Source organism: Pistacia vera, unplaced genomic scaffold (assembly GCF_008641045.1).
Source record: "Pistacia vera cultivar Batoury unplaced genomic scaffold, PisVer_v2 Contig213, whole genome shotgun sequence".
NCBI classification, from domain to species: domain Eukaryota; kingdom Viridiplantae; phylum Streptophyta; class Magnoliopsida; order Sapindales; family Anacardiaceae; genus Pistacia; species Pistacia vera.
Genome location: NW_022196017.1, coordinates 1046720 through 1072548, shown reverse-complemented (window position 1 = coordinate 1072548; position 25829 = coordinate 1046720). Strand labels below are relative to the sequence as shown.

General features: G+C 35.7%; 6 protein-coding genes across 9 annotated transcripts; 1 reads left to right on the top strand and 5 right to left on the bottom strand.

Annotated features, from left to right (window-relative positions):
• Positions 1-1931: 1931 nt before the first annotated feature.
• LOC116129744 (glycerol-3-phosphate dehydrogenase [NAD(+)] 2, chloroplastic) lies at positions 1932-5049 on the bottom strand. Its single transcript, XM_031415462.1, has 9 exons — positions 4659-5049; positions 4255-4391; positions 4059-4164; positions 3638-3839; positions 3424-3511; positions 3021-3168; positions 2514-2663; positions 2284-2433; positions 1932-2185 (listed from the first exon to the last, which is right to left on the bottom strand). Exons 1-9 carry the CDS (start codon positions 5019-5021, stop codon positions 2171-2173), a joined length of 1359 nt encoding a protein of 452 aa, XP_031271322.1. The 5' UTR covers positions 5022-5049; the 3' UTR covers positions 1932-2170.
• Positions 5050-6923: 1874 nt separating this feature from the next.
• Positions 6924-8121, bottom strand: LOC116129745 (two-component response regulator ARR17-like). The gene is made up of 5 exons (XM_031415463.1): positions 7787-8121; positions 7621-7700; positions 7443-7520; positions 7286-7356; positions 6924-7196 (listed from the first exon to the last, which is right to left on the bottom strand). Exons 1-5 carry the CDS (start codon positions 7899-7901, stop codon positions 7109-7111), a joined length of 432 nt encoding a protein of 143 aa, XP_031271323.1. The 5' UTR covers positions 7902-8121; the 3' UTR covers positions 6924-7108.
• Positions 8122-9182: 1061 nt separating this feature from the next.
• LOC116129722 (aminoacyl tRNA synthase complex-interacting multifunctional protein 1) lies at positions 9183-14407 on the bottom strand. The gene is made up of 12 exons (XM_031415435.1): positions 14254-14407; positions 13715-13816; positions 13219-13389; positions 12934-12999; positions 12680-12749; positions 11870-11970; positions 11352-11503; positions 11083-11173; positions 10866-10934; positions 10098-10189; positions 9715-9778; positions 9183-9555 (listed from the first exon to the last, which is right to left on the bottom strand). Exons 1-12 carry the CDS (start codon positions 14332-14334, stop codon positions 9451-9453), a joined length of 1164 nt encoding a protein of 387 aa, XP_031271295.1. The 5' UTR covers positions 14335-14407; the 3' UTR covers positions 9183-9450.
• A 443-nt stretch (positions 14408-14850) lies between these two features.
• On the top strand, positions 14851-18960 carry LOC116129684 (uncharacterized protein C26H5.07c-like). Of its 2 annotated transcripts, XM_031415409.1 has the most exons (5): positions 14851-15159; positions 15952-16885; positions 17338-17433; positions 17717-17853; positions 18096-18960. In XM_031415409.1, the coding sequence occupies exons 1-5, from the start codon at positions 14900-14902 to the stop codon at positions 18280-18282; spliced, it is 1614 nt and encodes a 537-aa protein (XP_031271269.1). In that variant the 5' UTR covers positions 14851-14899; the 3' UTR covers positions 18283-18960. The 2 variants fall into 2 exon arrangements, with proteins under 2 accessions (XP_031271269.1, XP_031271270.1); XM_031415410.1 differs by lacking the exon at positions 17717-17853 and having other exon boundaries at positions 18096-18263.
• Positions 18841-21626, bottom strand: LOC116129681 (pentatricopeptide repeat-containing protein At2g40720-like). Its single transcript, XM_031415404.1, has one exon. The coding sequence runs from the start codon at positions 21605-21607 to the stop codon at positions 19031-19033; it is 2577 nt and encodes an 858-aa protein (XP_031271264.1). The 5' UTR covers positions 21608-21626; the 3' UTR covers positions 18841-19030.
• A 141-nt stretch (positions 21627-21767) lies between these two features.
• On the bottom strand, positions 21768-25345 carry LOC116129683 (DEAD-box ATP-dependent RNA helicase 17-like). 3 transcript variants are annotated; one of them, XM_031415405.1, is made up of 10 exons: positions 25209-25345; positions 25042-25114; positions 24829-24938; positions 24599-24742; positions 24372-24480; positions 23941-24290; positions 23796-23869; positions 23112-23416; positions 22561-22807; positions 21768-22317 (listed from the first exon to the last, which is right to left on the bottom strand). In XM_031415405.1, exons 1-10 carry the CDS (start codon positions 25303-25305, stop codon positions 22069-22071), a joined length of 1758 nt encoding a protein of 585 aa, XP_031271265.1. In that variant the 5' UTR covers positions 25306-25345; the 3' UTR covers positions 21768-22068. The 3 variants fall into 3 exon arrangements, with proteins under 3 accessions (XP_031271265.1, XP_031271266.1, XP_031271267.1); XM_031415406.1 differs by having other exon boundaries at positions 23112-23350; XM_031415407.1 differs by having other exon boundaries at positions 24599-24652.
• Positions 25346-25829: the final 484 nt, after the last annotated feature.

The window sequence follows — 25829 nt, the reverse complement described above, 5'->3', positions numbered from 1 at the left end:
AGATTACAACCCAACGATAGCCAACAATGAAAAAAAAAAAATAAAAATACTCAGAAAAATACTCACCAACTAATCAATATTCAATGAGTTGTTCAGTAGTCAATCTTAAATAAGACCTATTTGGAGGTTTTAAGTTCGATCCACTTAGGGTGACTACTAAGAGAATTAACTCAGTTGTCAATTTTAACACTTTAGAGGATTAGTTGAGGTGCGTCCAAATTGTTTCGGACACCCCGATCACAAAAAAAAAAAAATATGATTTTAATTATGTTACTAATAAAATAATAGAATATCTCCCATCTTTAATTAATTTAAGTAAAAATGGTGTGGTGGAGCATTATCTTGAGTTGAATTGAAATGGCAAGAGGGGAAAATAGAAGCAAAAGAGAGGGAGAAGAAAGAGAGAATGGAGAAGAGGCAAAGTAATAAAGGCAAGTAGGTGGCAATAAAGAAATATGGGTAATGAAGTGAAGTGTGTGTCTGTGAGAAGGACTTGACCCTTTTGCTTTTAAGCTTCCATTCATCACAAAAGAAAAAAAAAGGGTCCCCTCCTTTTCTTTATCTCTCTGCAATTTTCATAAATGCAATCCCTCCAATTAACCCTACCATCCATGCTTTTTTTTTTTAACCTCATCACTCTCATAACTCCATGTTTCAGAAACTTCTCTTCTGTTGTTTGCATTGATTACACCATTGGAGAAAATTCTCTCTTTGTAGCTATCTATCATTACTTTACTCCCATTCATTTGTCTAAACACAAATATGAATTATGCCATGCTAATTCAACTCATGTAACTACCTTACCTAACTATAAACTGCTTCAATTAAGATATTAATAATGAGTTAACATGAACCTATTATGAGTTTTGGGTTGACTCCAAATTATGTTGATGTTTTGAGGGGTTTAACCACCACTAGGTCTAGGTGATTAGATAGTAAAAGAGCAAAATAATCCAATATGAGTTTCTAAGTTCAAGTCTCTTCAAGCACTAATAAGAGTGATCACTGAGAGGATTAATCCATATAGGTTCGGACACTTCCAATCACAAAAAGAATAAAATAAAAGGTAAAGACGGTGACGTTTTCAGGTGGGTTTGTCTAATTATATGAACTTGTCTTCATGTACACTTTCATATATTCCATCTCCAAGCATATATGTGGTTGACTTTATCTTGAGAGCATCAATCAATGTTATATGAGATACAGACAATATATACTTGCAGAAAGGTTTTGTATTTATTCGTTTATGCAGCTTTAATTACCACAGTTTAATTAAACTTTAAACCTACCCAAAGGAACACATATTTTCTGAAAATGGGAGGGAAGTGAATTAATGATGGGGTAACGGCAGAGAGATACCTACCAGCTTAAGGGATGTTATTTTTTAGAGGGTTTTAAGAGGGACAGTGAAGCGGGAATTTCGAAGTGGAGATAAAAATAAAGAGAATGACATAGGAATGGTGCTCTTCTCCCCAGGCAATTTAATGTAAAGCCAGACAGTAAAACGACACACCCTTCATGCGTATTTTGTTCTCTACCTTTTGTCGTTTTTGCCTCTTTCTTTCTTTATATTTGGGTCCAATACACAGTGTTTGAGCACAGTTGGCAAGATGGAATAAATTGATTTTAATGCCCTTCCCTTCTGGTTCAGGGACTCAGGCTCAGGCTGTAGGCACCATTAAAAGCTTGATGGATTTGGGCTACTAAAAACAGCTTTCTATTAAACCATACCCTTGTCCTCAACAACTTTTAACAGATTTGGAAATTGAATCTTTCTTTGTGTTGTGATATTAATTATGATCCTCCAACCCCTAAGCTCTGTTGGTTTTAACACTAGAAGTTCAATGAACTAATTCAATTTGCTACATCAATTAGTCACTATATATGGCTCATTTTCTTCATGAATGAATCTAATCAAGAATGGATGGTATAATAAGAAAGTTTTCAATGAAGAGTTAACATCTTTAGCATAGCCTTACTAGTAAAATAATTCCATGGACAAATTTTGGAGTAAATCTCCCTTTCTAAGCAAGTGAAAAATGCTGTGTAATAATAGAATGTGTCAAAATTTTCTTCTTCACATCATTTGCTATACTTCAGTTGAAATTGGTAAACTATAATGCTTTCGCTCCGGGAGCAATGGAATGTCTATAGACAGAGGCCCCAGGTTTCACACTTCTTCAACCTACAACACAGAAATTACCAGATTTATAACAGGAGAATAAAAGATCCAGCTAAACCATTAAGCTAGCAGTATTGAACTTAATCGAGAGTTCAAATAACCTGAGGGAGATTCATTAATTCACAGACAGCTTTTGTCGGGGTTAGTTCATTATCTATGATCCGAGCAACTGCTGTCAAAACTGGCATCTTGACCTTATACTTTTGTGCCAGTGCAATCACAGCCCCAGCTGTTGATACACCTTCAGCTACCTACAGCATAGATACCAGATAAGCACACCGGTTACCAAAATTTGGGTAGCAACAATTACTTCTAAAGGTTTAAGAAATACCTGATTCATCGAATTTAGTATATCATCAAGCTTCTGTCCTGATCCAAGACGGACGCCAACTGTTTTGTTTCTTGAAAGATTTACAAAACATGTAAGCATGATGTCTCCGGTCCCTGATAGACCAGTAATTGTTGTTGGCTTAGCACCCATCTTCAAGAAAAGGAGTGCGGGAAATAATTGTGAGATGATATTGATAATAGAGAAACAATATTTACTTGTAATAAGCAGCGTAAAAGAATTGAAATCTATAGAGTTAAAGCCTACAGAATGGGAATATGAGAACCGTTAGAACTGGTTGGGCCAACCAATCGAAGTTATGCAAAAATAACCATTAAAAAGAAAAAAATGTATCCACACAGCTTCTGCAGCATCCACTAGAAGTAATACAAAATGGAAGGATATGCAAACATTGATCTTCAAAGAAATCACAATGAATTACCTAAATGATAGCAGCTAAAACACCATTCAGATGAGGGCAACTCTTTAAAGCATAGAGATACAATATACCTTTGTTGCCAGCCATCGTATCTCAGAGCAACCTTGAGCAACAAGAGCTGCCATAGAATTATTGCCAAGATTCATCCCTTCCACAATCCCTGCTGCTATCGCGAGCACATTCTTTAGAGCACCTGCAATTTCCACCCCTGTAACATCACTGGAGTTATCAGGGGTTACAAGCTGAGCACAACACTTAAAATAGATATGGTTTCCAACTTACATAACATAAAGCGCTAGAACATATATTACACCAACAGAAAGGGGGATTGGAAATCTATGATATTCGCAGTTAAAAATGGTAGGATTTATGAATACATTGATATAGAAATATAGAATGTCTTGTGTGTTTCAGCTACATATGAAAAGCAAATCCTTTATTTCACTTAATTTAGTGAGCTTAAAAATCATCTACCTTGAAGTGCTGATTCTTAATTGATTAGAAGCAAGTAGTTGCTGAGCGGAATTTGCCAATTTTTTGTCTTTTGATGCTACCACCATTGCTGCAAAAGCAGAAATCAATAGCAAGACTGATATGTTAGCACTCAAAACCTTAATGACTTGAATTATAGCTCCATTATAGTTGCCACTCTCTGCAACATCAGAATTTCCCAATAAATGTAGGTCACCTGTTGGTAATTTATTCATCAATTCCAGAGCAAATGAAGGACCTGATAACGCAATAAAAGGTTGGCGAGGATTCCTCAATGCCTGGGGAATAATCTGAGACATCATCCTCAATGTGTTTAGCTCTAAGCCTTTGCTGAGGGATATGAAAGGTAAGCCTGGATCAACATAATCTGCGATGCCCTCCAGAAAAGATGAACTGAACTGCGATAACAGGGACAAGATTCAGGCAAACGCATCAGCATCATACATAACATTCATTCAACAGGTAAAAAAAATTTGTACTTCTATTCTTTCTGGTGAAGATTAATAGTATAAAAGGCAATAGAACCACATAATGTTCGAAAAAGCATATGAAACACATCTCAAATCATAAAAATTCTGGCTAAATGAAGCACAAAAAGGCACAGGAATATGAAAGACCTGTACAGGCACTGCATGAAGGCAATAGTCAGAGCCAAGTAAAGCAGTTTTGGCATCAGTTGTTGCAATCACATTTTCCGGTAGTTTGTGTTCTGGGAAGTACCGACTAATAAGAGATATTCAAGCAACACAATATAAGTAATAATCAAAGTAAAACATTAAATTAAAACAATGATTTAAACATAATAAAACTTACAAATTACAGTGCTTCTCATTGATAGATTGACAAACAATAGGATCACGCACAAGCATGTAAACCTCCAATTGAGCCTTTCTATTGGCAACATGAGCTGCCATTGCTGTACCAAAAGACCCTCCTCCAAGCACCACCACCTATACCAACATTAGGGAAGAAATAATTGTTTTCTCACATTTCTACAGTTCTAAGTCTAAAATAGTTATTTCAATATCATATTAAACAAATTTTCCTATAATAAAAATATTAAGATACAACTCAATTCCCTCCCAATTTTTTAGGAAAGGAAATACCATATTACTATACACAGATACAACAAATTAAATTGTGGGTTCCCCATGAATAAGATAGTGTAATATCTCAAAATTCTGCTGTAAAGTTGAAGTTTTTGTGATGGAGTAAACCTTGTTAGTGCGTTCAAGGATGTCAGTTTTGGCTTTGGAGCGCCAAGAGCGAGACCATCTGACTAATTTTTCCCACGCAACTCTAACAACTTTACGACGGTCACGTGTCCTTTCAGGGGCAGTAAGAGCAACTGGGTTTGAGTCAGAATCACCAGGAAGGGAAGGAGAGTGATCAGCAGCAAAACAAGAAGTGGCAGTAGTTATGGAGTTGAGAGTTAAAACAAGTGTTGAATTGTTGGAGAGTGACTTGGGGAGTTTGAGATTGTGAATGTGAAGTGGGGTTTGTGGGTAAGAGGTTTTTAAAGTGAAGATTGGGTTGAGGTTCAACTTCAACAACAACTGTGGCTCTAAAAATGTTGCCATTTGTTGCAGAGAGATTGAGTTTCACTGTTTTGTTCTTGTTCTTGTTCTTGTTTTATCTCTTTCTCAATCTTTCTTTGTGCTTGTTTGTGTATATGGTTTTGGGCCTTCATTGGGCTTTATCATTTGTGCGTGGACCTTGTGATACTAGCTTGATGAGTGTGACTTAAAAGTAATTTTTCCCTATTTTTCTTTATATTTGGAGAGAAATCTTGGATAAATATCAATGAAATTATATCATATGGTTTTCCAATTTTTTTTTTTCGATAACCGAGATGTTTAGGCCAACTTGCACGTACTTTAATTAATCTCTAAAATTTATTAAACATCTTATAAATCCAATGAGCTAAGAAAGTCATAAATATGATAGGTGACCACTTTGTGGGACTCGAATATAAAAACTCTCAGTAACTCACCCAAATGACTAAAGTCTTACCAGCCACATTCTTTTAACCTAGGTTATTTTGAGAGGCCAAGACAAGTTATTTTGTTTATAATTTGTAGGTATGATCTAATTAAAAATAACTTAAGATATCTTCAATTTTAGATTTTATTGGCCTTTCCACTTCATGAAGATTACATTAAAACTCTGTCATGCACAAAACCAAAATCATGAAGGACCAATTATATGAAAATCTAGTCGGGTAGGGCGATAATGACTCTTGAGTGTATTATTTAAGATGTCTTGAGTTCGATTTCCCTCGGTTGTTAATAGAGATGTATACCTCGACTAACAAAAAAAAAAAAAAAAAAAAAAAAAAATTATATGAAAATCTCGAGTTTTTGAAGAGTTGAGAAATGAATAAATGATGATGGCTTGCATAGGCGTGTTGATTTAGTTCTACATTTTAATGTTTTTGATACTTGGAAGCATCAATTACTTGTAGTTTTTAGTAAGTCTTTTCATGAAAGATGGATGGTGACTTGCTTTAAGAACTCACCCTAACCATTAACTTACCATCATAGTTATTATCAAAAGGCCTAAACTTTGTATTGAATGAAGTCTCTTTTCATGTTTCTAAGTAATTTATATAAGAATTGAGTCAAAGAAAACTTAAATAAACTCGTTTGATTAGGTAGGTGTCTTCAGGTTCAGTAGTTGAAGAATGGTTTCCAAATTTTCAAATCACAAAGGGAAAAGAATAAAGACTTTCTTGTTTGGACAGGTATTACAGAAAGAAGCTAAACATACACGCTATCTACGCGTTTCAACTTGCCCTTTCTAATAATAGCTACTGCATCGGAACAAGCCTTGGCCTCTCAAAGAATATTCTTCATATTACATATTCATCAATCTCTCACACCAACCCTCTGTCCTGTCTGTCATCTCCTCTCTTCCAACAGGTCAATATCTCATTTGGGTAGTTTTAGTTTTGGTCAATGGTTTTGGTTCTTGTTGCTTGGTGATCGGAGAAGGATGAGTGAGTGTCAAAGTCGTAAAATGAAAGGGAGGAAGAAGAAGAAGAAGAAAGGATTGAAGGCGTGTTGTTTGTGGCCATGTTATGCAGTTTGTTCAGTGTGTAGAGGGGTTGGAAGATGCTTGTTTGTTAGCTGTTATCCAGTGTTGCAGTGCTTTGGATGTGATGATCGTAGACATCAACACCACCACCACAGGCATTTTCATTAGTTTTTTTTTTTTCTTTCTATATTATCATTGACTCTATAGATTATTGTTATTTCAAGGCCTGATTTTGATTAGTCTTTGATGTAAATTCATACCTTTCTTCTTATATACTCCTATTATTCTCAAGAATGAGAAAGGAGAACAAATAAATGGAAGTTACATACAAAGAAAGAATCCAAAATTTTTCTTTTTGGAATTTTCTGTGGTGGGTTTGTACTTCGTATTTAACAAGTGTATGTAGTACAGCAATTAAAAAGTAAAAATTTTCATTAAGAATCTCATACAATAATGTATTAAAAGAGTAATGTTAGAGGAAAAGAAGATGGATTTGCGGCTACAGAAGCAAATTTATCTTATGAAAAATTCTGTTGTATGGAAGGTCTTCTGCAACTTTTCCCCTGCTTTATCAGATAGTGTTTGTGGGTGTTCTTCCTAACTCCTGCAAATTGTGTCATTAGCTATCTCTTCAATTCACCAAATTACATGTCAATTTCTGCACATCTGATGGTTTCAAAGGCTTCAGCATGAACATCTGAGCTCCTTCCTCTAAGCACCTGGTCATAAATGAGAAATTTTAGATTCACAAACGAAATCTCAATCGAAACATATCGAAAAAGAATATGTAAAATTTGCGTATAATTACTTGTTAATTCGAGTTGGGATGTTCTCTGATGACATTACAACAACTGGAACCCCCTTTGTAGTTGAAGATTCCTGATTGTACGTTTGAATGAAACAGAATTAGAAGCTACAATTAATGACTGAGATTGTATATTATTCTTGAAGATTAAAAGCTATACCTTGATTTTCTTTAGAAGCTCATAACCTGTCATTCCGGGCATACAGTAATCTGTTATCACCATACTCACCTTGGATTCCTACAAACAAATAAGTCATCACCATGAGATTAATCTTTGAATATTTTTCCAAACTTAAACCCCTATAATTTTCTACACAAATTTATGCAAAGTTTCTCACATTGCTCTCCAGGGAATTCTCTTGTTCATCCACCAAACCCAGATATTCCAATGCCCTCAACCCATTCTCTGCAGTTGTTACTGCAACATCAAGCAATATTTGTTATAACACAACTTGTAAAAGGCCTAAAACTTAATCAAATAATTGAAGTGCTTAGATAATGTACCTTTGCAAGAGGACTTCTTGAGTAACATCTCAACCAATTTTCGATCAACAAGATTATCATCAACTGCTAAAACATGAGGCTTTGATGAAGAGGATGTAACACAACTAAACTCCATGAACGAAATGTTGCAGTAAATTAAGGGAGAGTGAGTTCTGTCCAGTTAGTTATACAAAACTGGGAAAAGAAAAAACAAAACGAAAACAAATTCACAGGAGATGTATGAACGTTATTTAAGGTGGTGGTGGTGAGTGGTGTGTGTATATATAGAGAAGAGAGAAAGGCAAAATGAAATAACGATGAAGATGACAGGTTGGTGGGTGAGAATGAATTTCACAGGACATAAATGAATGATAAAATCGAAGTAGATCACAGATATTTCGTGATCCTTTTTGGGTTTCTCTTTATGATTTGATTCAGTCCCATTCTTCCCTCCATATCCCATCTTTCTCTCTCCCCAAAGACTCCTTCTATCTCTTCTTTTTATATATATATAATTATATATTATGCATTGGCATTGCATTGCATTGCTGCCATAATTCACTACGTAATATGGGATTTTGTACCACATGTATAACGTTTCTCAACTCTCTTGACATGCCTTAATTCTAGCCTGCTTTTCCTGGTAGTGAAGATTTCACTTTAGATTCTCTCTTATTTCTGACATTTTTATTTTATTTAAAAAAACTTTATACAGAAAGGTGAACTGGGTTGATAATGGTGTGGTGTGTGATTTGATTTGATATGATATGAAGAGATTGTAATTCGCTTGTTTACAGAATCAATCTTCTCTTCTGCCAAGAAAATAAAAATCCAATCTCCAATCTGATCTGAATGAGGCAAACTGGGGAAGATATGCAGAATAATATATATTTTCAATTATATGAAACATATATATATATATTACGTTGCATATACCATTATTCGGTTAGGGAATATTTGGACATGTTTTACATATCAACCAAATCTTTGTCAAATTGTAATTTGGTCATACAAAGGCTGTACGGATCATGGGAATACTTGTGTGGATCTCCATTGTAATCTTATTAAAACTGATTTAGTTGAGTCAATCTTATATATCAAGGATAATCACTACCCTTTAGGCTTTTATTTGAACCCTTGGATTATATGATTAGATCGATTGACTAAACCATAATCTGATGATTTTGGTGGGGGGTGATGTTATTCTCAACTCAATAATATTTGATTCTCTTAAAAAAAAACCTGTGAATGTATGCGGCCAACTTTTCATTTGCCATTAAAGCTTCTCAATGACTTTGTCATCTGTGAGTTCTACAATGACAATTTATCAATTGGGCTTATGAGATAAAATGAAAATCTGCAAAACCATATCACTTGATCAATGTATATATTTGTCATGTATGCTTGATCTTAATCATGCAGAAGAAAGCACCGGCATTGCATAGAAAGAAAAAAATCCAAATCTAAGCCATTCCCGGGGAGTTGACTCAGAAACTTTCTTTCATTATATTCATATAACATAGTAGCATGCAAACTCATTTGAAGTCAATGGAAAATGACAAAAAAATTACAGCATGTTTATAACATTATCTTTCCACCCACTGACAGGTAAAGCTTGAAACTAAAACAAAATCTTGTGATCGGTGAGCTATAGTTTTTGGTTGTGGCCCAACAGATAATCGTCATCACTTGATGCTTGCCTTAGGAATGGATGATGTGCATGGTCCGGCAGATGTCATAAATGGTATGCCCTTAAATGTGGCCACACACTTCTCATCAGTGAACAGATGCTGCAACCATGAGAAAGCCGTTGTCAGTTTTTATGCAAGTATAAATGACAACCCACTTCACTCCGTGAAGACTTTCCAGTCACCTAATATCAATATACCAAGTATGCACTTCAAACTTATATGTAACATTCACAGGCCTAGAAAAAGGAGAACACATACCGGTGTAATCTTCTCCAATTGCTTCTTTTTTGGGTTTAGGACGTCCTCTGGTTTTCCATCAATCCTGGATGAAAATATTGACAATTGTCTGTAAGTACAGGTGACAACAGGGAGAAAACCCGATTTGCAACAACAAAAACTGAATAAATGTAAGCGATGACAACATAATTCATTTACTGGTTGAATGAATGGTGTACAGTACTACTGTTAAGCTGACAATAGTTACTGCTACTCATTTAATCGGGAATTTTTGCCACCTTCAGTGGTTGTTTTATGTAATCCTAGTTCCTTCTTGCCATCAGTGTTAATTGTCTCTCAATAAGTTTCACAAAATTTAGGCAGTGTATTCAAGTTCTTATTTTTATGTAACTTGGCATACTTACCCAGAGAATGAAACACGCTCCCCAGGTTTGGCCCCTTCTGGAGGTAGTAAAGGCTCTACAACAGTGTGATCTTCTTTTGAAGCACAAAGCACCTAAAAGACAAGAATCATATATAAAACAAAAATCAACCTCATTGCTTTAGAATTGTTTAAGAACACAAGGTAACATTAGTACTAAAAACTGCAGTCCCCAAAAATAGATAAATAAAAAGAAAATTTAAAAATCACATAATATTCTCAATGCTTAAAGTTTTCTGAATATGTATAATAGTTATCTAGTGAAAGAAAAAAAAAAAGGCTTCTTCTGAGGATATTATGGACTGATTTCCAATCCAACATTTTGAAGAGAATTATGCATAAAATCAAAGGTCCTTCAAAAAGTCAGGAATGCATAAATTATTGTGTCATATTATCAAAAGCTAGAATCAGCAAAATATTTCTAATAATCATTCCACTTAAGATCCAACTGAGTGGTGAGAAAACAGGTTTCAATCAGGATGCAGTGTATGGATGATGGAACAAGAGTTTCAACCAGGATGTAATTCAAAAGCCTTTCACGAGCAACCGTCATATAAATTTAATTTTCTCCTATTCTAGGCTAGAAGAGTCTCTTCAAGGAGTTCAATCTTCTCCTTTTCTGGGTGAGAAGTCTTTTCAAGGAGCAACAGTTGAGCTTAAGCCATGACAAGAACCCAACCACCCCAGTTAAGCAGAATACAAACCGAACTCTTATTCAACAAACATATGAAGAAAATTGTCTATAGATTACCAATCCTTCCGACACCACATCTCGTAGCTTTCCAGGTTTCACATTAGTTATCAGCACAACACGGCGATTCTTCAAAGAACATGCCAACATCAAAGAACACCACAGGAACATAAGCTTCAGAAATTGATAAACTTGAAAACTATGAAGATGGAACTGAGCCAATGTAAATACAAGTGCGTGTAACAGATTATATAGTCAATTCAAGAACTCATAATACCGTCAACTCATCTGGATTGCAATACTTTGCCAAACCACTGACCACCTGCCGCAGTTTAGCTTCTCCAACATCTATCTCCTCAACCAGTAAACTGCCATTCATGTAAAGAGATTAGATTAAAAACAATTTTGAATCTATAGTCATGCCATGGAATTCAAAATTCAAAACCAAGGTTACCTTGACCAGATTACATACACAATAAATACTTTTCCCGTGAATAAATTAGGGCTTGTGAAGAAAAGAAAGAGTAGCTTGTAAATATAGCATACCTATCAGCAGATGGATGCTTCCATGCTTTGCGAATTAGACCAACCTGTATATTAAGTAAACTGACACTAAGTTCTTTGTCCTTCTCAGCAGCTTCAGTTTCAGATGATTTTTTCTTTTCTTGTGTAGCATCCTTATCACCCGTAGCCTTTTTCTTTTTGTCTTTCCCTACTGCTTCTGTTTCAACTGATTGCTTCTTCTCTTGAGTAGCTCCCTTTTCCCCCTTTTTCTTTAGGTTATCAAACAAAAATGCAGACATGTTATTGACCAAGAGCTTAAACAAGATAAACATCCAGAAACCCTGTGGTAGCTAACGGAATTCTCAAAGTTCAACAACAAAATATCAATTACACATTCATGCCCAAAACAAGGTATAGTTAACTAATGCAAGTTTAAAAGGGATATTCTCTTCTTTGTACTTTATCATCAAGTAAGATGATTTCACAACAATTTCTTAATGGAGTTCATAATGAAGGGGTCTACACTCATAACAAGTATTAAAATAAACCCAGAAACTTACCCCCACATCTGTGGTCTTTGTATCTGAGTCAGCTTCTGACTTGTCAGCATTTTTTGAGCTTTGTGTAGTCTTTTTAGCATTTGATTCTACTTCAACCTTAGCTCCATGCACCCAATATCCAAGAATGAACATAAATAACTCAATCAATAGCATATTATACAAGCAGTTAACTACTGATTTTCTTTTTTTTTTGGTTAGGTAGGTAGAAAGACAATGGTCCTAGAAAGCAGGATTAAACCCCACAACACTGTAAGGGAACACAAATAATAACAGAAAAGAACTCACCACAGGCTCAAATCTAGCTTTCTCTACAACAATTTTTTCAAATAATTCCCCAAAAACTTCCTTGCTCTGTAACAACGAATGACAAGACATTTACAAGCACAAGTTAGAATATTTGGATCTGAAAAGAAGCCACCTTCAAGTGCAATGCTATGCAGATCACTCCACCCAATAGGTTTCCTTCAAAGGATGTAAATAACAAAGCCTAATGACTTTACATAAAAGACAATAATCAGGATCAAAGTGTCCCCACCTGAATGTAATCCATCCATCTCAGAACATGTGGCAACTTTTCCTGGTCTGCATTTGGAAGACNCTTTTTAGCATTTGATTCTACTTCAACCTTAGCTCCATGCACCCAATATCCAAGAATGAACATAAATAACTCAATCAATAGCATATTATACAAGCAGTTAACAACTGATTTTCTTTTTTTTTTGGTTAGGTAGGTAGAAAGACAATGGTCCTAGAAAGCAGGATTAAACCCCGCAACACTGTAAGGGAACACAAATAATAACAGAAAAGAACTCACCACAGGCTCAAATCTAGCTTTCTCTACAACAATTTTTTCAAATAATTCCCCAAAAACTTCCTTGCTCTGTAACAACGAATGACAAGACATTTACAAGCACAAGTTAGAATATTTGGATCTGAAAAGAAGCCACCTTCAAGTGTAATGCTATGCAGATCACTCCACCCGATAGGTTTCCTTCAAAGGATGTAATTAACAAAGCCTAATGACTTTACATAAAAGACAATAATCAGGATCAAAGTGTCCCCACCTGAATGTAATCCATCCATCTCAGAACATGTGGCAACTTTTCCTGGTCTGCATTTGGAAGATCGATCTAGTAAAAAGCATCATATATGAAGTTATTAGAATTTCAAGAATGTTGCTAAGACGATTACTATGGAAACAGCAATATTTTCCTCAAGTCCTTCACTGAAACTTGATGGAAGCATCATAGTTCCCCAACAATTGTTGTCTAAACAAAAACTCTAGCAAGAAATGAAAAGAATGAAGGTCCAAATAAAAAAATATTAGTACAAGATGAAGAAGTGCATACCACCAAAGAATGTAGTGTGGAAAACACGACAACTTCAGCTTCAGAGGGTCTCAATCCATTTCCCAAAAGCACGGATTTTGAAGTCAACTCTTCATTAAACTTGCTAAGAACATCCAAGGATGCCTTAGAATCAGCAGGAAAACTCTCTGCAAATTCTATCCACTTCATCACCTAAACCAATGTCAGAATTTTTTGATTAAGGATCAATAATATGACCTTGTCAAAAATAATCATGCATAAGACAAAACTAAGAATGAATTAAATGACCTTGTGAAAAAAGATCGTGCACAAGACAAAACTAAGTAAATACTAGTTCTTTATCAAGTAACCTTATCTTATTAATATGTTCTTTACCAGAACCGGGCAAGTCAGTCCTACAAGTCATATACACAAGTTTGCCACAATCTGATGCAACCCTATGAATCATAACGCTGTTCTCACTGTCCAAGTAAAGAAACAGCTAGAACATACTCACAAAAAATCCAACAAAGCTTACCTCATCATGGTGTGCCGAAGAGGAATCCTTTCCTGATGACTTCGATATGCTTGAGTACAAAGTCTTAATATCACTCTCCTTAGCATCACCCACAAATTTTGTCTGCACCAACAAACCGATTAAGCAAGGTATAAAATTTAAGTTTAGCAAGCAAATTTTCCCTAATAAAACCAACGAACTTCAGAAAGAGAAAAAGCTCACAAGCTCCCCCTTAAAATTAATATCCTTCAATTTTTTTTATTGTAATTCGAGCCAATAAAATGGGTTAATTCATGGACAATGGATGAAAGTTTTGTTTAAAAATAAAATGAACGCAGACACACACCTAGTTAAGTAACAGCCAGTAAGTACACATCTATTCGACAACTGAAGCTAAGATGACATAAAAGCAAGCAATTTGAAGCCAACCCACTAACTAAAACAGATTAACTGAGAAGAAATCTTGCTCATTAAAGCGTAAAATAAAGAGAAAAAAAATGTTCAAATTGTAAGAATAATATGGTTGATTAAATAAAAGAAATGGCATAAATTTGGCTTACAGGGTCTAAAGAAAAGTGTTTGCAGAGAGATGATACTATCAACTGCCTTTTTGTGGAGTTGATGCTTCCATTTGCAGCCATCTCCCGTCTTCTTCTACGCCCTCAGTGTTCAATGTTCCTTAACTGCAGTTTGATTTAATAGGTCTTTTTTGAATTTGTGTTGATGGCCTTGATGGGCTTTAAGTGAAGCCCATTATTTAAAGCGTTAAATGGAAACTTGGACCAATTAGGGTTATTATGTGGCATCCCTGAGGTTTAAGATAATAACAAAATCTCCTTGAGGTTTCTGAAATTACAAAAGACATCCTGACGTTAGATACNCAGTGTTCAATGTTCCTCAACCGCAGTTTGATTTAATAGGTCTTTTTTGAATTTGTGTTGATGGCCTTGATGGGCTTTAAGTGAAGCCCATTATTTAAAGCGTTAAATGGAAACTTGGACCAATTAGGGTTATTATGTGGCATCCCTGAGGCTTAGGATAATGACAAAAATCATCTTGAGGTTTCTGAAATTACAAAAGACATCCTGACGTTAGATAATTAGATAAGTATTATAACGCACGTGTATTATTTTATTGCTTCTATTTGTTCCTTTCTTCTGAGCGTTTGTTTCCCGAGAAAAAAAAAAAAAAAAGACAGAGAAAAGAATGAGTTACACCATGTCTGATCCATTCTCAAATGGGTTTATTATTCTAACTATGGTTATAACATGTTTCAGCTGTTTTTTAATAAACCAAGTGAATGCTTCGATCCATGAATATAAAAACGAAGGTTTCATTCATCGCTCTAATTCTTTTTTCTTCCACGGCGGCAGTGAAGGCCTTTATGCCTCCAAGGTTCAAGGCATTCATACTGAAAATACCACTTCCAATGAAGATAAGCCCCTTAAGGGCAAGTCCTTTATAAGGTGATACTGAAACTATGTTCTTTCCGTTACTTGTTTGATCTATTTGTTTCCTCGGAATGTTTAAATTTTGCGGGATCATATGGTTCTCTGTCCAAGTGAACGAGTCAATTTTTGGTTTAAAAAGAAATTTTTTTATTTTTTTTATTTTTTATAGGAATTAAGATAAAAGGCAGTGTCCAAAGGAAGCTTTTTGTTTTATGAGTTTCGTTGTTTCATAAGGTTAATGTGAAACAATGTACTTTCTCTACATGTCTGATTTGTTTTTTTTCCAGGAAAATTTAAATCTTGCCGGATGATATTGTTTTCTGTTAAAGTTATTGGCCATTTTTGGTTAAAAGATGAGTAGCTTGTATATACAAAGAAAGCATTTTTGTTTATGGAGTGTTTATTTATTAAGCTTCTTTGTCCTGTAGTGTCCCATTTGTGTTTGTCGTTTTTGTTGTATTCACCCACAGTCTTTTTAAATTCCCATTCTGGTTTTCTTGCTCCACTAAAATTTTTAAGACTGAGCACATAAACAAAGAGACCTTGTAATTTTTTTTATTTTTTTACTTTCAAACATAATTATATATAATCTTCTCGTTGTTCATGTTTCAATGTTTGTTCTTAGTTATTTTTTCACAATGTTCTGATGAGAAATTATTGGTATGTTGTATTTCTACATCATCTGCTCTTGTAAAGCAGAAATTTGTTTATCCTTGGAAAATTGCAATAGTTGAACTAATTCTTGTTCTTAGATATACTTTAAACTATTTGTAGCATTTATATTTGTTATGGCATTTGTATATTCAGGTTTGAATCAATCACTTTTCGAAGAATAAAAGAGTTTGCTGAAAAGAAGAATGAGATGCAGCAAAAAACCGGATTGGTGGAAGCTATAATAGTTGAGGTCAAAGATAGGGAAAGAATTGGGGGCTTTTATTTGAATTCTGATGCTATTTGCTGCACTCCAGATCTTGCCAAGAATGGGGCCTGCAAGGTGGGAGAGGTGATCATCCACCAAGACCCGTACAACCTTGATTGGCCAAAACGAATTCAGACATTCTTTGAAGGGCAAAATGAAGAGGCTACCATGGCACATGAAACAATTGAAATCAATAAGACTGGAATGTACTATTTGTATTTTATGTTTTGTGATCCAGATCTCAAAGGTATACTAATTACTGGTAGAACAGTTTGGAGGAACCCAGAAGGTTATCTTCCTGGAAAGATGGCTCCACTGATGACATTTTCTGGTTTGATGTCTTTGGCCTACCTTGTACTTGGTCTTGTCTGGTTTCTCCGGTTTGGACAATACTGGAAGCATTTAATACAGTTGCACTTTCACATCACTGCTGTCATTGGTCTGGGGATGTGCGAAATGGCTCTGTGGTATTTTGAGTATGCAAATTTTAATTCAACTGGGAGCAGGCCAATGGGAATTACCCTTTGGGCAGTTACTTTCACCGCTGTTAAGAAGACTGTCTCCCGTTTACTTATTTTAGTGGTTTCTATGGGCTATGGGGTTGTGCAGCCTACCCTTGGTGGTATAACGGCAAAAATAATCCTTCTAGGTGTGACATATTTTGCTTTTACAGAAGCACTTGGGCTTGTTGAACATTTGGGCAACATCAATGACTTTTCTGGGAAAGAAAGGCTAGTTCTGGTGCTTCCCGTTTCACTATTGGATGCATGCTTTATTGTTTGGATCTTTTCTTCTTTATCCCAGACTCTGGAGAAGCTCCAGGTAACCTTCATTTGCATGCGCATTATTTCCATCCTTGCAGTTTGCACATTGAATGTATTGTGTTTCTAGATGTTTCCATCTGACAAGGTAAAGGAATTACCTATTGTAGTCATAAATAATGCATAAATTGAGCATCTGATAAATCATTAGATGTGGTAAGTTAATCTCGACTGCTATGTATATCACTGCATCAATGCTTTTTAATGCTACTATAAATTTTATTTAAGGCATTGCGGTAGTTCTAAAAAGCTATATACTCGAAGATGTTCTGTGCGATATAATAATTTGATTGGTTCTGGTAACCCATTAGATTGACAAAATGATTGATTTTCCTGCATTTTTTAATCCTATATGCGTGCACAGCCACATACACGCACAGAGAGAAACACATAATGTGCCCTATAAATTTAACTTCTTAAGCAATTCTGCTGTTTCCTATGCTTTGTTAACAGATTAAAAAGAGCATGGCCAAATTTGCACTGTACCGGAAGTTTACCAACTCCCTTGCTGTAACAGTTCTGCTTTCTGTTGCTTGGATTGGTTATGAGGTAGATTATTTCTATTCTCTTCGGATTTTATTTTTTTATTATTATTATTTTATTTTTTTATTTCTTCTCTTGCTTCTAACAATGATTTTATAATGTTAATTTAAATCACAAATAGCTTCTCACTGAGGATAGAAAAAGCCCCTTGTTCAAAATCATTTTTACTTCTTACCTTAACTAAAGTTCACTTGCATATTCCGATTTGCTTCTGGAACGTATTACCCGTAAATTGCACTATACTTATTTAAGTTATATACTTACACTCAAGCAATTTGTTGTTGTTCAGTTGTACTTTAATGCAGCCGATCCATTGAACGAACTGTGGCGAAGAGCTTGGATAATTCCAGCTTTCTGGACTTTGCTTGCATATATTCTCTTGGTGATAGTATGCATTCTCTGGGCCCCGTCACATAACCCAAATAGGTCATCTTTGGAACCCATCATTATCTTACAGACTGCTATTCGATGAACTTGTTTTGAGCAGCATTTGCATCTATTGTGGAGATTTATGGAAAACTATATTCAATGGTTGATTGAACTCCCCGTTCTAGAGTATTAATGTGTGCTTTAAAAGGATACATGAGCCACTCTGGTTTGCTTAGAGAATTCGAGGAATACAGATTCTTTTTTTTTCCCTACTTGATGATGATTTTTGCGGTTTGCAGATATTCATTTTCGGAAGAGACAGGAGATGACCTTGAAGAGGAGAGCATTTCACTTACTGGCAGTAGTGTTATGCTGGTGGGAGATTTAACAACCAAGGTGGAAAGAAAGGAAAGGAAGGTGTCAATTGTGGCAGAACCTCATGTGTTTGGGCTAGGTGAAGATCTTGAAGAGGACAAAAGAGAGTAATGGCCCCAAGTCTCCTGTTTTGCAGTTTAACTCAAAAGTACAAATAGCTACTTAATTCAGGAGTCCCCTCACTAAAACAATTATCACACCTCTTATTTGCACTGAATGGGAGAAAGATACACAGAAAAGTTCTTGAATGGCAGTTGAAGTTCAAGTACCTCAACACAATTACAGGTTCTCTCGTATGTTTGTGGATGTTAATGCATCACAACTAGACTCAAGATTTGGAGCTTTTTGGGGAAACAAACTTAGAATCCGAACCATTTAGGCTCTTCCACACGCAATGCCTTTGCTAATAGTTGTTAATTACTTGATAGCAGAAACTGATTTGTTCAAGAAGCATGAATTGCATGCATCATAATATCCTAATTCCAGTGATTCTACAGAGTTAGGATGAGATTACATTCAAAATATTTTTGCAGCCTTTGTATGTCATACAATTGTTTCAGTCCGGCATTTAACTGAAATGGGATGGTTTAGGATTGTTATCTTCTTAACTCCTTTTTTTTTGCGACAAAATTGTTTAAATCAAATGCAACATCTGATTATGGACTGTTAATAGTTTTATTTCTACCAAAACTGTCTGAAAACCATAAGCAATTAAGCATTGACTATTTCTTAGTTCATGATATTAGTTACTTTGCTTTGCATCGCGTAGGGGAAGGAGCAATGACAAAATCAAGCATGAAATCTCACTTAATGAGCTTTCTGCACTTTCATATCAAAACACAATTCATTTTTTGGGGTCTCAGTAGGCTTCAACACTTTCATAATCGCATGTTTTCTTTTCCATGTTCTTTCTAAGACTATTTAAAGTCTCATATATCTCAATAGTGCTTTCCGATGATGAATCTCCGGAGAAGAAAACATCAACCTTGTTCCTCAGTTCAATCCAACTGCCACCAGGGTTCTTCTTCAATCCTTTTTCTTTCATAAAGGTTCTTAAGTTGGCTGCTTGATCCCACATTTCAGCTTCTCCATACAGATGTAACAGTTGAACATAATTGCTGCCTCTGCTTGGCTCCAGCTTTAGTAGGCTTTGTGCTGCCAGTTCTCCAAGCTCCACACTACGATGAACTCGACAGGCACACAACAAACTCAACCAAACACTCCTGTCAGGTTCAATGGGCATGCTTTTTACAAAGCTGTAGGCATCATCCAAGCGTCCAGCACGCCCTAGGAGATCAACAATGTTTACATAATGCTCCATCTTAGGTTCAATCCCGTAGTCCACTTTCATGGATTGAAATAGATTCAGACCTGACTCTACCGAACCAGAATGGTTGCAAGATGAAAGCAAGGAGAGAAAAGTTACACCATCAGGTCTTACCCCTGATCTTTTCATCTGATCAAAAAGCTCCACTGCTTTAAGGCATTCTCCATGAGATCCATAACCAGCAATCATTGAATTCCATGTTACCAAGTCTTTCTGAGACATGTTTTCAAAGATATACAGCGCATATTTTAAGAATCCGCACTTGATATACATGTCAATTAATGCATTCTCCACTTGAACATCACATGGAATCTTCAGTCTAGTTAGATATCCATGAACAATCTTCCCTTGAAGCAGTGCTGCTATTGATGAAACTGCAACGAGAACACTTGTGATGGATACAGAATCTGGGTAGAAGCCATGCTGCACAATCTGACGAAAAAACTTAATTGACAGTTCTGGTAGACCATTGCGGCAATAACATGAAATCATAGAATTCCAAGCAACAAGATTTTTATGTGGCATATCAGAAAATACATTTCCTGCAAATTCCGCAGAACCACATTTGGAATACATATCTATCAGGGAACTAGCCACAAAAAAATCCAGTTGAAATCCACACTTGATAACAAATCCATGGATCTGTCTGCCCAAATCTACATTCTCCAGTCCTGAACATGCACTGATAACACTTACCATAATTTTAGAATCTGGTTTAAATAAACCTACCTCCATACCTCTGAAAAAATCCAAAGCTTCCTCAAACTTACTGTTATGACAAAGACCAGATATCATAGAGCTGAATGCAACCACATCCCTTTCCTTCATTGTACTGAAAACCAACTTAGCGTCAGGATAACTCCCACACTTAGCATACATGGTTAATAAGGCACTTTGTAAAGCAATATTACTCTGTATAGGTCTTTTGACTAATTCTGCATGAACTGACCTACCAAAATCATGTAGTCCAATTGTACCGCTTGATGATAATATATTCAAAATTGAAAAAGAATCAGATGGGATTGCATTTAATGTCATCTGTTTATAAACTTCCAAAGCATCATAAGCATAGCCATTATTAGTGTAAGCTGATATCATGGCATTCCATATTTCAATCTCTTTTTCTTGTATCAGATGAAAAATTTCTTCTGCAGCTTCAATCATTTTGCACTTGCCATACATAGTTAATAGAGAAGTATAAACATAAGGATCACTTTGAAATCCCATTTTGATCACATCACAGTGAACCTGCATACCAAAACTCTCATCTTCACCATTCCCACAAGCAGTCAAAGCACCAGAAAACGAAGTTGACACAAATTTGACATCCTCATTCTTCCCTAATGAATACAATTCCAAGCTACATTCCCATAAGCCCTTCTCACAAAATCCACCAATCATCACATTCCACACTACCACACTGCTCTTATTACTCAGCATAACAAACACTCGCCAACCATATTTTAACTGACCCCAAGTCAAGTACATATCAATTATTGCAGTATCCAAGAACGAGTCACCATTCCCAATGTTCCTTACGATATAACCATGAATCTGTCTTCCTTCTTTACATCCCAAATCCCTACTACTACACACCCCAAGTAGAATACTTAATGTGTAACCATCAGGTCTTATACCCGACGATTGCATTCGACAAAACTGATGTATTCCCTCTATAATATGACCAAATCTAAAGTACCCATCAATCATAGAGTTCCAAATTGATATATCTTGAGCTAAAACCTCCCTCTCCGACAATTTATCAAACACATGAACTGCAAGTGGAAGTGACCCACATTTAACATACAAACTGATAAGAGAAGTGGCAATATATGGGTCAGATTGTAGACCCATGGTAATGATTGTCGAATGAATTGTTTTTCCATATTGAAGATTTGTCAGTGAAGCACAAGCCTTGAGAATTGAAGGGAAGGTGAATTTAGTTATACTAAAAGGACAGTTTGGATTTTTTGAGTATAATTTCAGTGCTTCTATGTATTGCCCTTGTTGGGCAAGGTTTTTGATCTTGGAATTGATTAGGGATTGTGTTGAGAAATGTGAGTTTTTTAAAAAAGAAAGATGTCGAATAATGCATAACTTGAAATTCATATCAGCATTGTTCCTGTAGGCAAAGTTATTTTAGGTGGTTTAGGAAGTAGATTGTTAGGATAGAGTTTGCTATAAATTCATTGGTGAAGCTGAAAGATTGAGATTTTGCAAATGGGTCCTTTGTTTAAATTGTTTTGTACCAGACATGGATATTACCGATACCAAAATCAGAAAGCAAATTTACCATTTATAATCATGTTTCTGTCAAAATTTTGATATAAGCTACACTGTGAGAAGTAAATAATACTCTACAGTTACAACTCTGCCTGAACAGCCTCTTCCTATAAGATATATAATTTCTCCATTGCAAAGAACCAAATGACCCAGCCAACCACCACCGGATCATACAACGTTGGTGAAAGACAACAAATCTGATCCAGGTATTTTCGCATGCGGCAACTGCTCAAGATGATCAACAGATGTCATGTCGCACTTTCAAAATCTGTCCATCAACTCGCCAATTATGTTTTACCGGAAACCTTCCTTTTTTTCTGTTGTCCCTTCTGTTTCTGATCCCTCTTCCTTTTCTTTGATTGTGACTGGAATGATTTCCCGACCAAAGAGGGTTGCTCTTTCAATGCAAAGCTCTTAGCAACATGCCCTAAATGAAGCTTCTTCACCATAAACATTCTTTTCAGCTCACCACGATGGGCAGTGTATGCACGAACCCAGGAGCAAAAAGCATTCTGGGCTAGTTTCTTCATCTTTGGCTGCAGAAAGGCATCAAACCAAAACCATCAACTTGGAGCACACAAAAAGAAACTAGAGCCAGTAGGTCCAATTATGGTCTAAAGAACGAGCCAAAAACGTAAGGAATGCTCAGTGCAGAGTTTAATGTCTCTGAAGGGCTTTTCCCAAGTACATACTACATACTCAAACTACGTAAAGATCAATCACAGTCAACATAATACTAGTGTATGATTATTCATCACCAGAAATACCCAGTGTCATACCTCAGCTGAGACAAACGACTCAAGTGCTTTTTGGAGAGTTAATACCCAAGGATGCGACTCTGTGGAAACAAATTTCTTCACTCGAGGTACATGACCATACAAAGGAAAACCATCTAACACTTTGAGGAGAGGATACTCAGTCAATAATACACCGTGTTTCTCCAGGTCTTGCAGATAATCCACTTCAATTGGCTGTAGAAATAACAACGAATCTCCTCTTTCACCCAACCGAGCGGTTCTACCAACCCTGCATTACAGATAAAAACAATTAGCATCAAGCACCTGCCAAACATCTATCTGTCTCAACAAAAACATCAAGAATCTCCGCCTTTCACTTGAAAGACATAAAAACAAGTACCATTGAGTACAATTTAATAATGATAGAAAAGTAGAATTGCAAGTAAATTTAAGATACATGTCAATAGTATATATATAAAAAAAAAAAATGTATGCCAGTCATAAGAATGCAGCACAAAGAATCCTCAAAAATGAAAGAAAACAGCCTATGAATTACTGGAAATGAAAATTTCAAAAGAGACAAGTCTAAATACCTATGCACATATTCAGTAGCCTCCCCTGGAGAATCATACTGTATAATACATTTAACTTTCGGAAAATCCAGGCCTCTAGCGGCAACATCTGTGGACAATAGCAGTGCCAACTTCTCTGTTTTAATGGCCCCAAATGTAGTTCTTCTATCTTCTTGCTTCATATTCCCATGTAACCTGAATGTTTTGCATCTCAAAAATAGCTGTTTGGTTTCTGCATCTTGTTGTGCATAGGGTGACCACTGGAATTTACTCAACAGAGAATAGTGAAAATCCACAGCATCACATGTTGAAAAGAACACCACAACCTATAGGAGTATGTAGAGAACTTGACAAATTAACACCAAATCAGACAATGAAAAAGAAATGATAACAGCTTTCTCGGATCAGTTCTTGAACTCAAAAAAAAAAAAAAAAAAAAAAAAAAAAAAAAAGTGAGCACAAATGGTTTCACTAGTTCAAATGAAGATCAAGTCAAAGCAAATTAATTAGTAATTGACTTCATATTAGAAAATAGCATCAGAAATCTGACGAAAGAAAAAAAAAATGTTTAATAAGATTGCACTCGGCATCTCTCATGAAATATATTGGTTTAAAAGGATTTGGAATTGGAATGATCTTGATCACAGAAGACAGAAAGGTACTTGAAACTGCATTGAGCAATTAAAAAATTAAAATAAGTCTCACCTTTTGGGAAGCTTCTCTTTCAAAAAGATGCTTGAGTATGGAAAGAAGGACCACAAGCCGTGAACCACAGGGAACTGCATAAAATTCATTGAGATGTTTATCACTCTAACCTAGGTTAAAGGTTCACCAAGGAATCAAAATATACCTTTTACATATTTCTGAACCAACTGAGCTGGAAGATTGTAGTCTCCACTTGAAGAGCTCATCACTGCACTCGGATGTTCAAGTTCTTTGTCCACAACAGATCCCAGAGATCCACTCTGTTCATGTGATGCATCTTGTTGCACCTTCTTGTCATCAAGACCAATCATAACTGGCTCTTCTAAACTAATTCTCGCAAGATTATTTACTTTTTCGTTTAAGGTAGCTGATAATAGCAAATTCTGCCTCTTAAAGTTAGAATCTTCCTTCTCCTTGCCAACAAACCCATCATTCCTCGAACCCAAAATATCTAGTATCTCCTCAATTTCTTTTCCAAATCCTAATTCCAGAATTCTGTCAAGGAGCACATCAAGAGTTAATGAAGACAGAATTTGTTAAGAACCTGTAACTCAACTTTAACCTATGAAACTATACCTATCTGCCTCATCAAAGATTATCCAACGTAAATTTGTATGTAAGAATGCTGTTGTATTCTTTAAGTGATCCAGAAGTCGTCCAGGTGTTGCAACAAGAATAGATATACCTAAAAAGCATTTAATAATGCAAAATGAATTTACCAATCGACGAAGTTACACCTACAATAACTAGTAAGTCTTTCTAAATGTACAATCATTGTTAAGGAAGTTTAGAAAGTGGTTTACCTTTGCGCAACCTGGCTTTCTCTTTCGATCTATTCTCACCACCCATAACATAACCTGGCACAATCCAATGGAAACGATGCAGTAACTTGTGCAAAATCTCAAAAACTTGCAGGCATAATTCTCGTGTGGGCACAAGTACCAATGCTACCAAACAATCAACACATTAAGATGTATCATATTATAAACAAAAATTCTCACATTCAAAAACTCAATTGTTTTCTATTCTTTACCAAAAGTTCCGTAAGAACGATCAATTCGTGGAGTGTAACTCTGCAAGTGATGAATAATGGGAGCTAAATACGCCACCGTCTTGCCAGTCCCAGTTGCTGCATTAACAAGTCTATATTTTTGGAAAAAAGAAACATCAACAGAACAAAACTATTAAAAAGAAAAAATCATCAACAAAACAATAAAAAGTAAGAGAACAAAGGAAAGGATGATACACGTGTCGACCAGCGAGAATAACAGGAATGGCTTCAGCCTGCACAAGAGTGGGAGCTTCGAATCCCAATCTTTCTGTACACAAATGACGTATATTTTCAGTCTAATTAGCTTTAAACAAACATAAAAAAATGTATTTTTTCAAACAAAACTGGGTTTTCGAGAAAACCTCGAAGCTGGTCACATAATGTGGAGTGAAGGCCGAGGCTGGTAAAGGAGCACGACGCGAATATTTCCTTCACTGTTTCTTTCTTCTTATTATTCATTTTCTTTTTCTTCGTTAGCCTGTGATTTTAGGGTTTTAGAAGTAACTGATTCCGATGAGGTTTATCTGAAGCCAGAAACGACAGCGTTTTAGCATGATTTTATTGAAAAACTTCAATTGATTCCCCCTTCATATTTACGATAATGAATTTAACCCCCTGTAGTGTTGGGAAATTTCTCCCACAGAAACATCCAAAACAACCCTCCAGGTTTTATAAATTGTCATTTGGTTCCTATTGTTACGATAGCATCCACAGCCACTTATAGCAATACATAACTAGGTAGCTAGAATAAACGGGAAACCCATTGGAAAGAGTAAAGAAAATCGGGAAAGCAAGCGTTGAACCGAAATTGGAAATGGGGCTGGAGACCATAGACACAGTGGCTAGGAAAAATGAGGTTTGTTTAACATATTTTTTCTTAATTCATGGATTTGATCAAATATGTTGGCATTCACTTTGAAGGCCTCCACTTTTTCTTGTTGTAAGATTCAAAGTATATATTCTTTCTATTGATGCTTGATTTT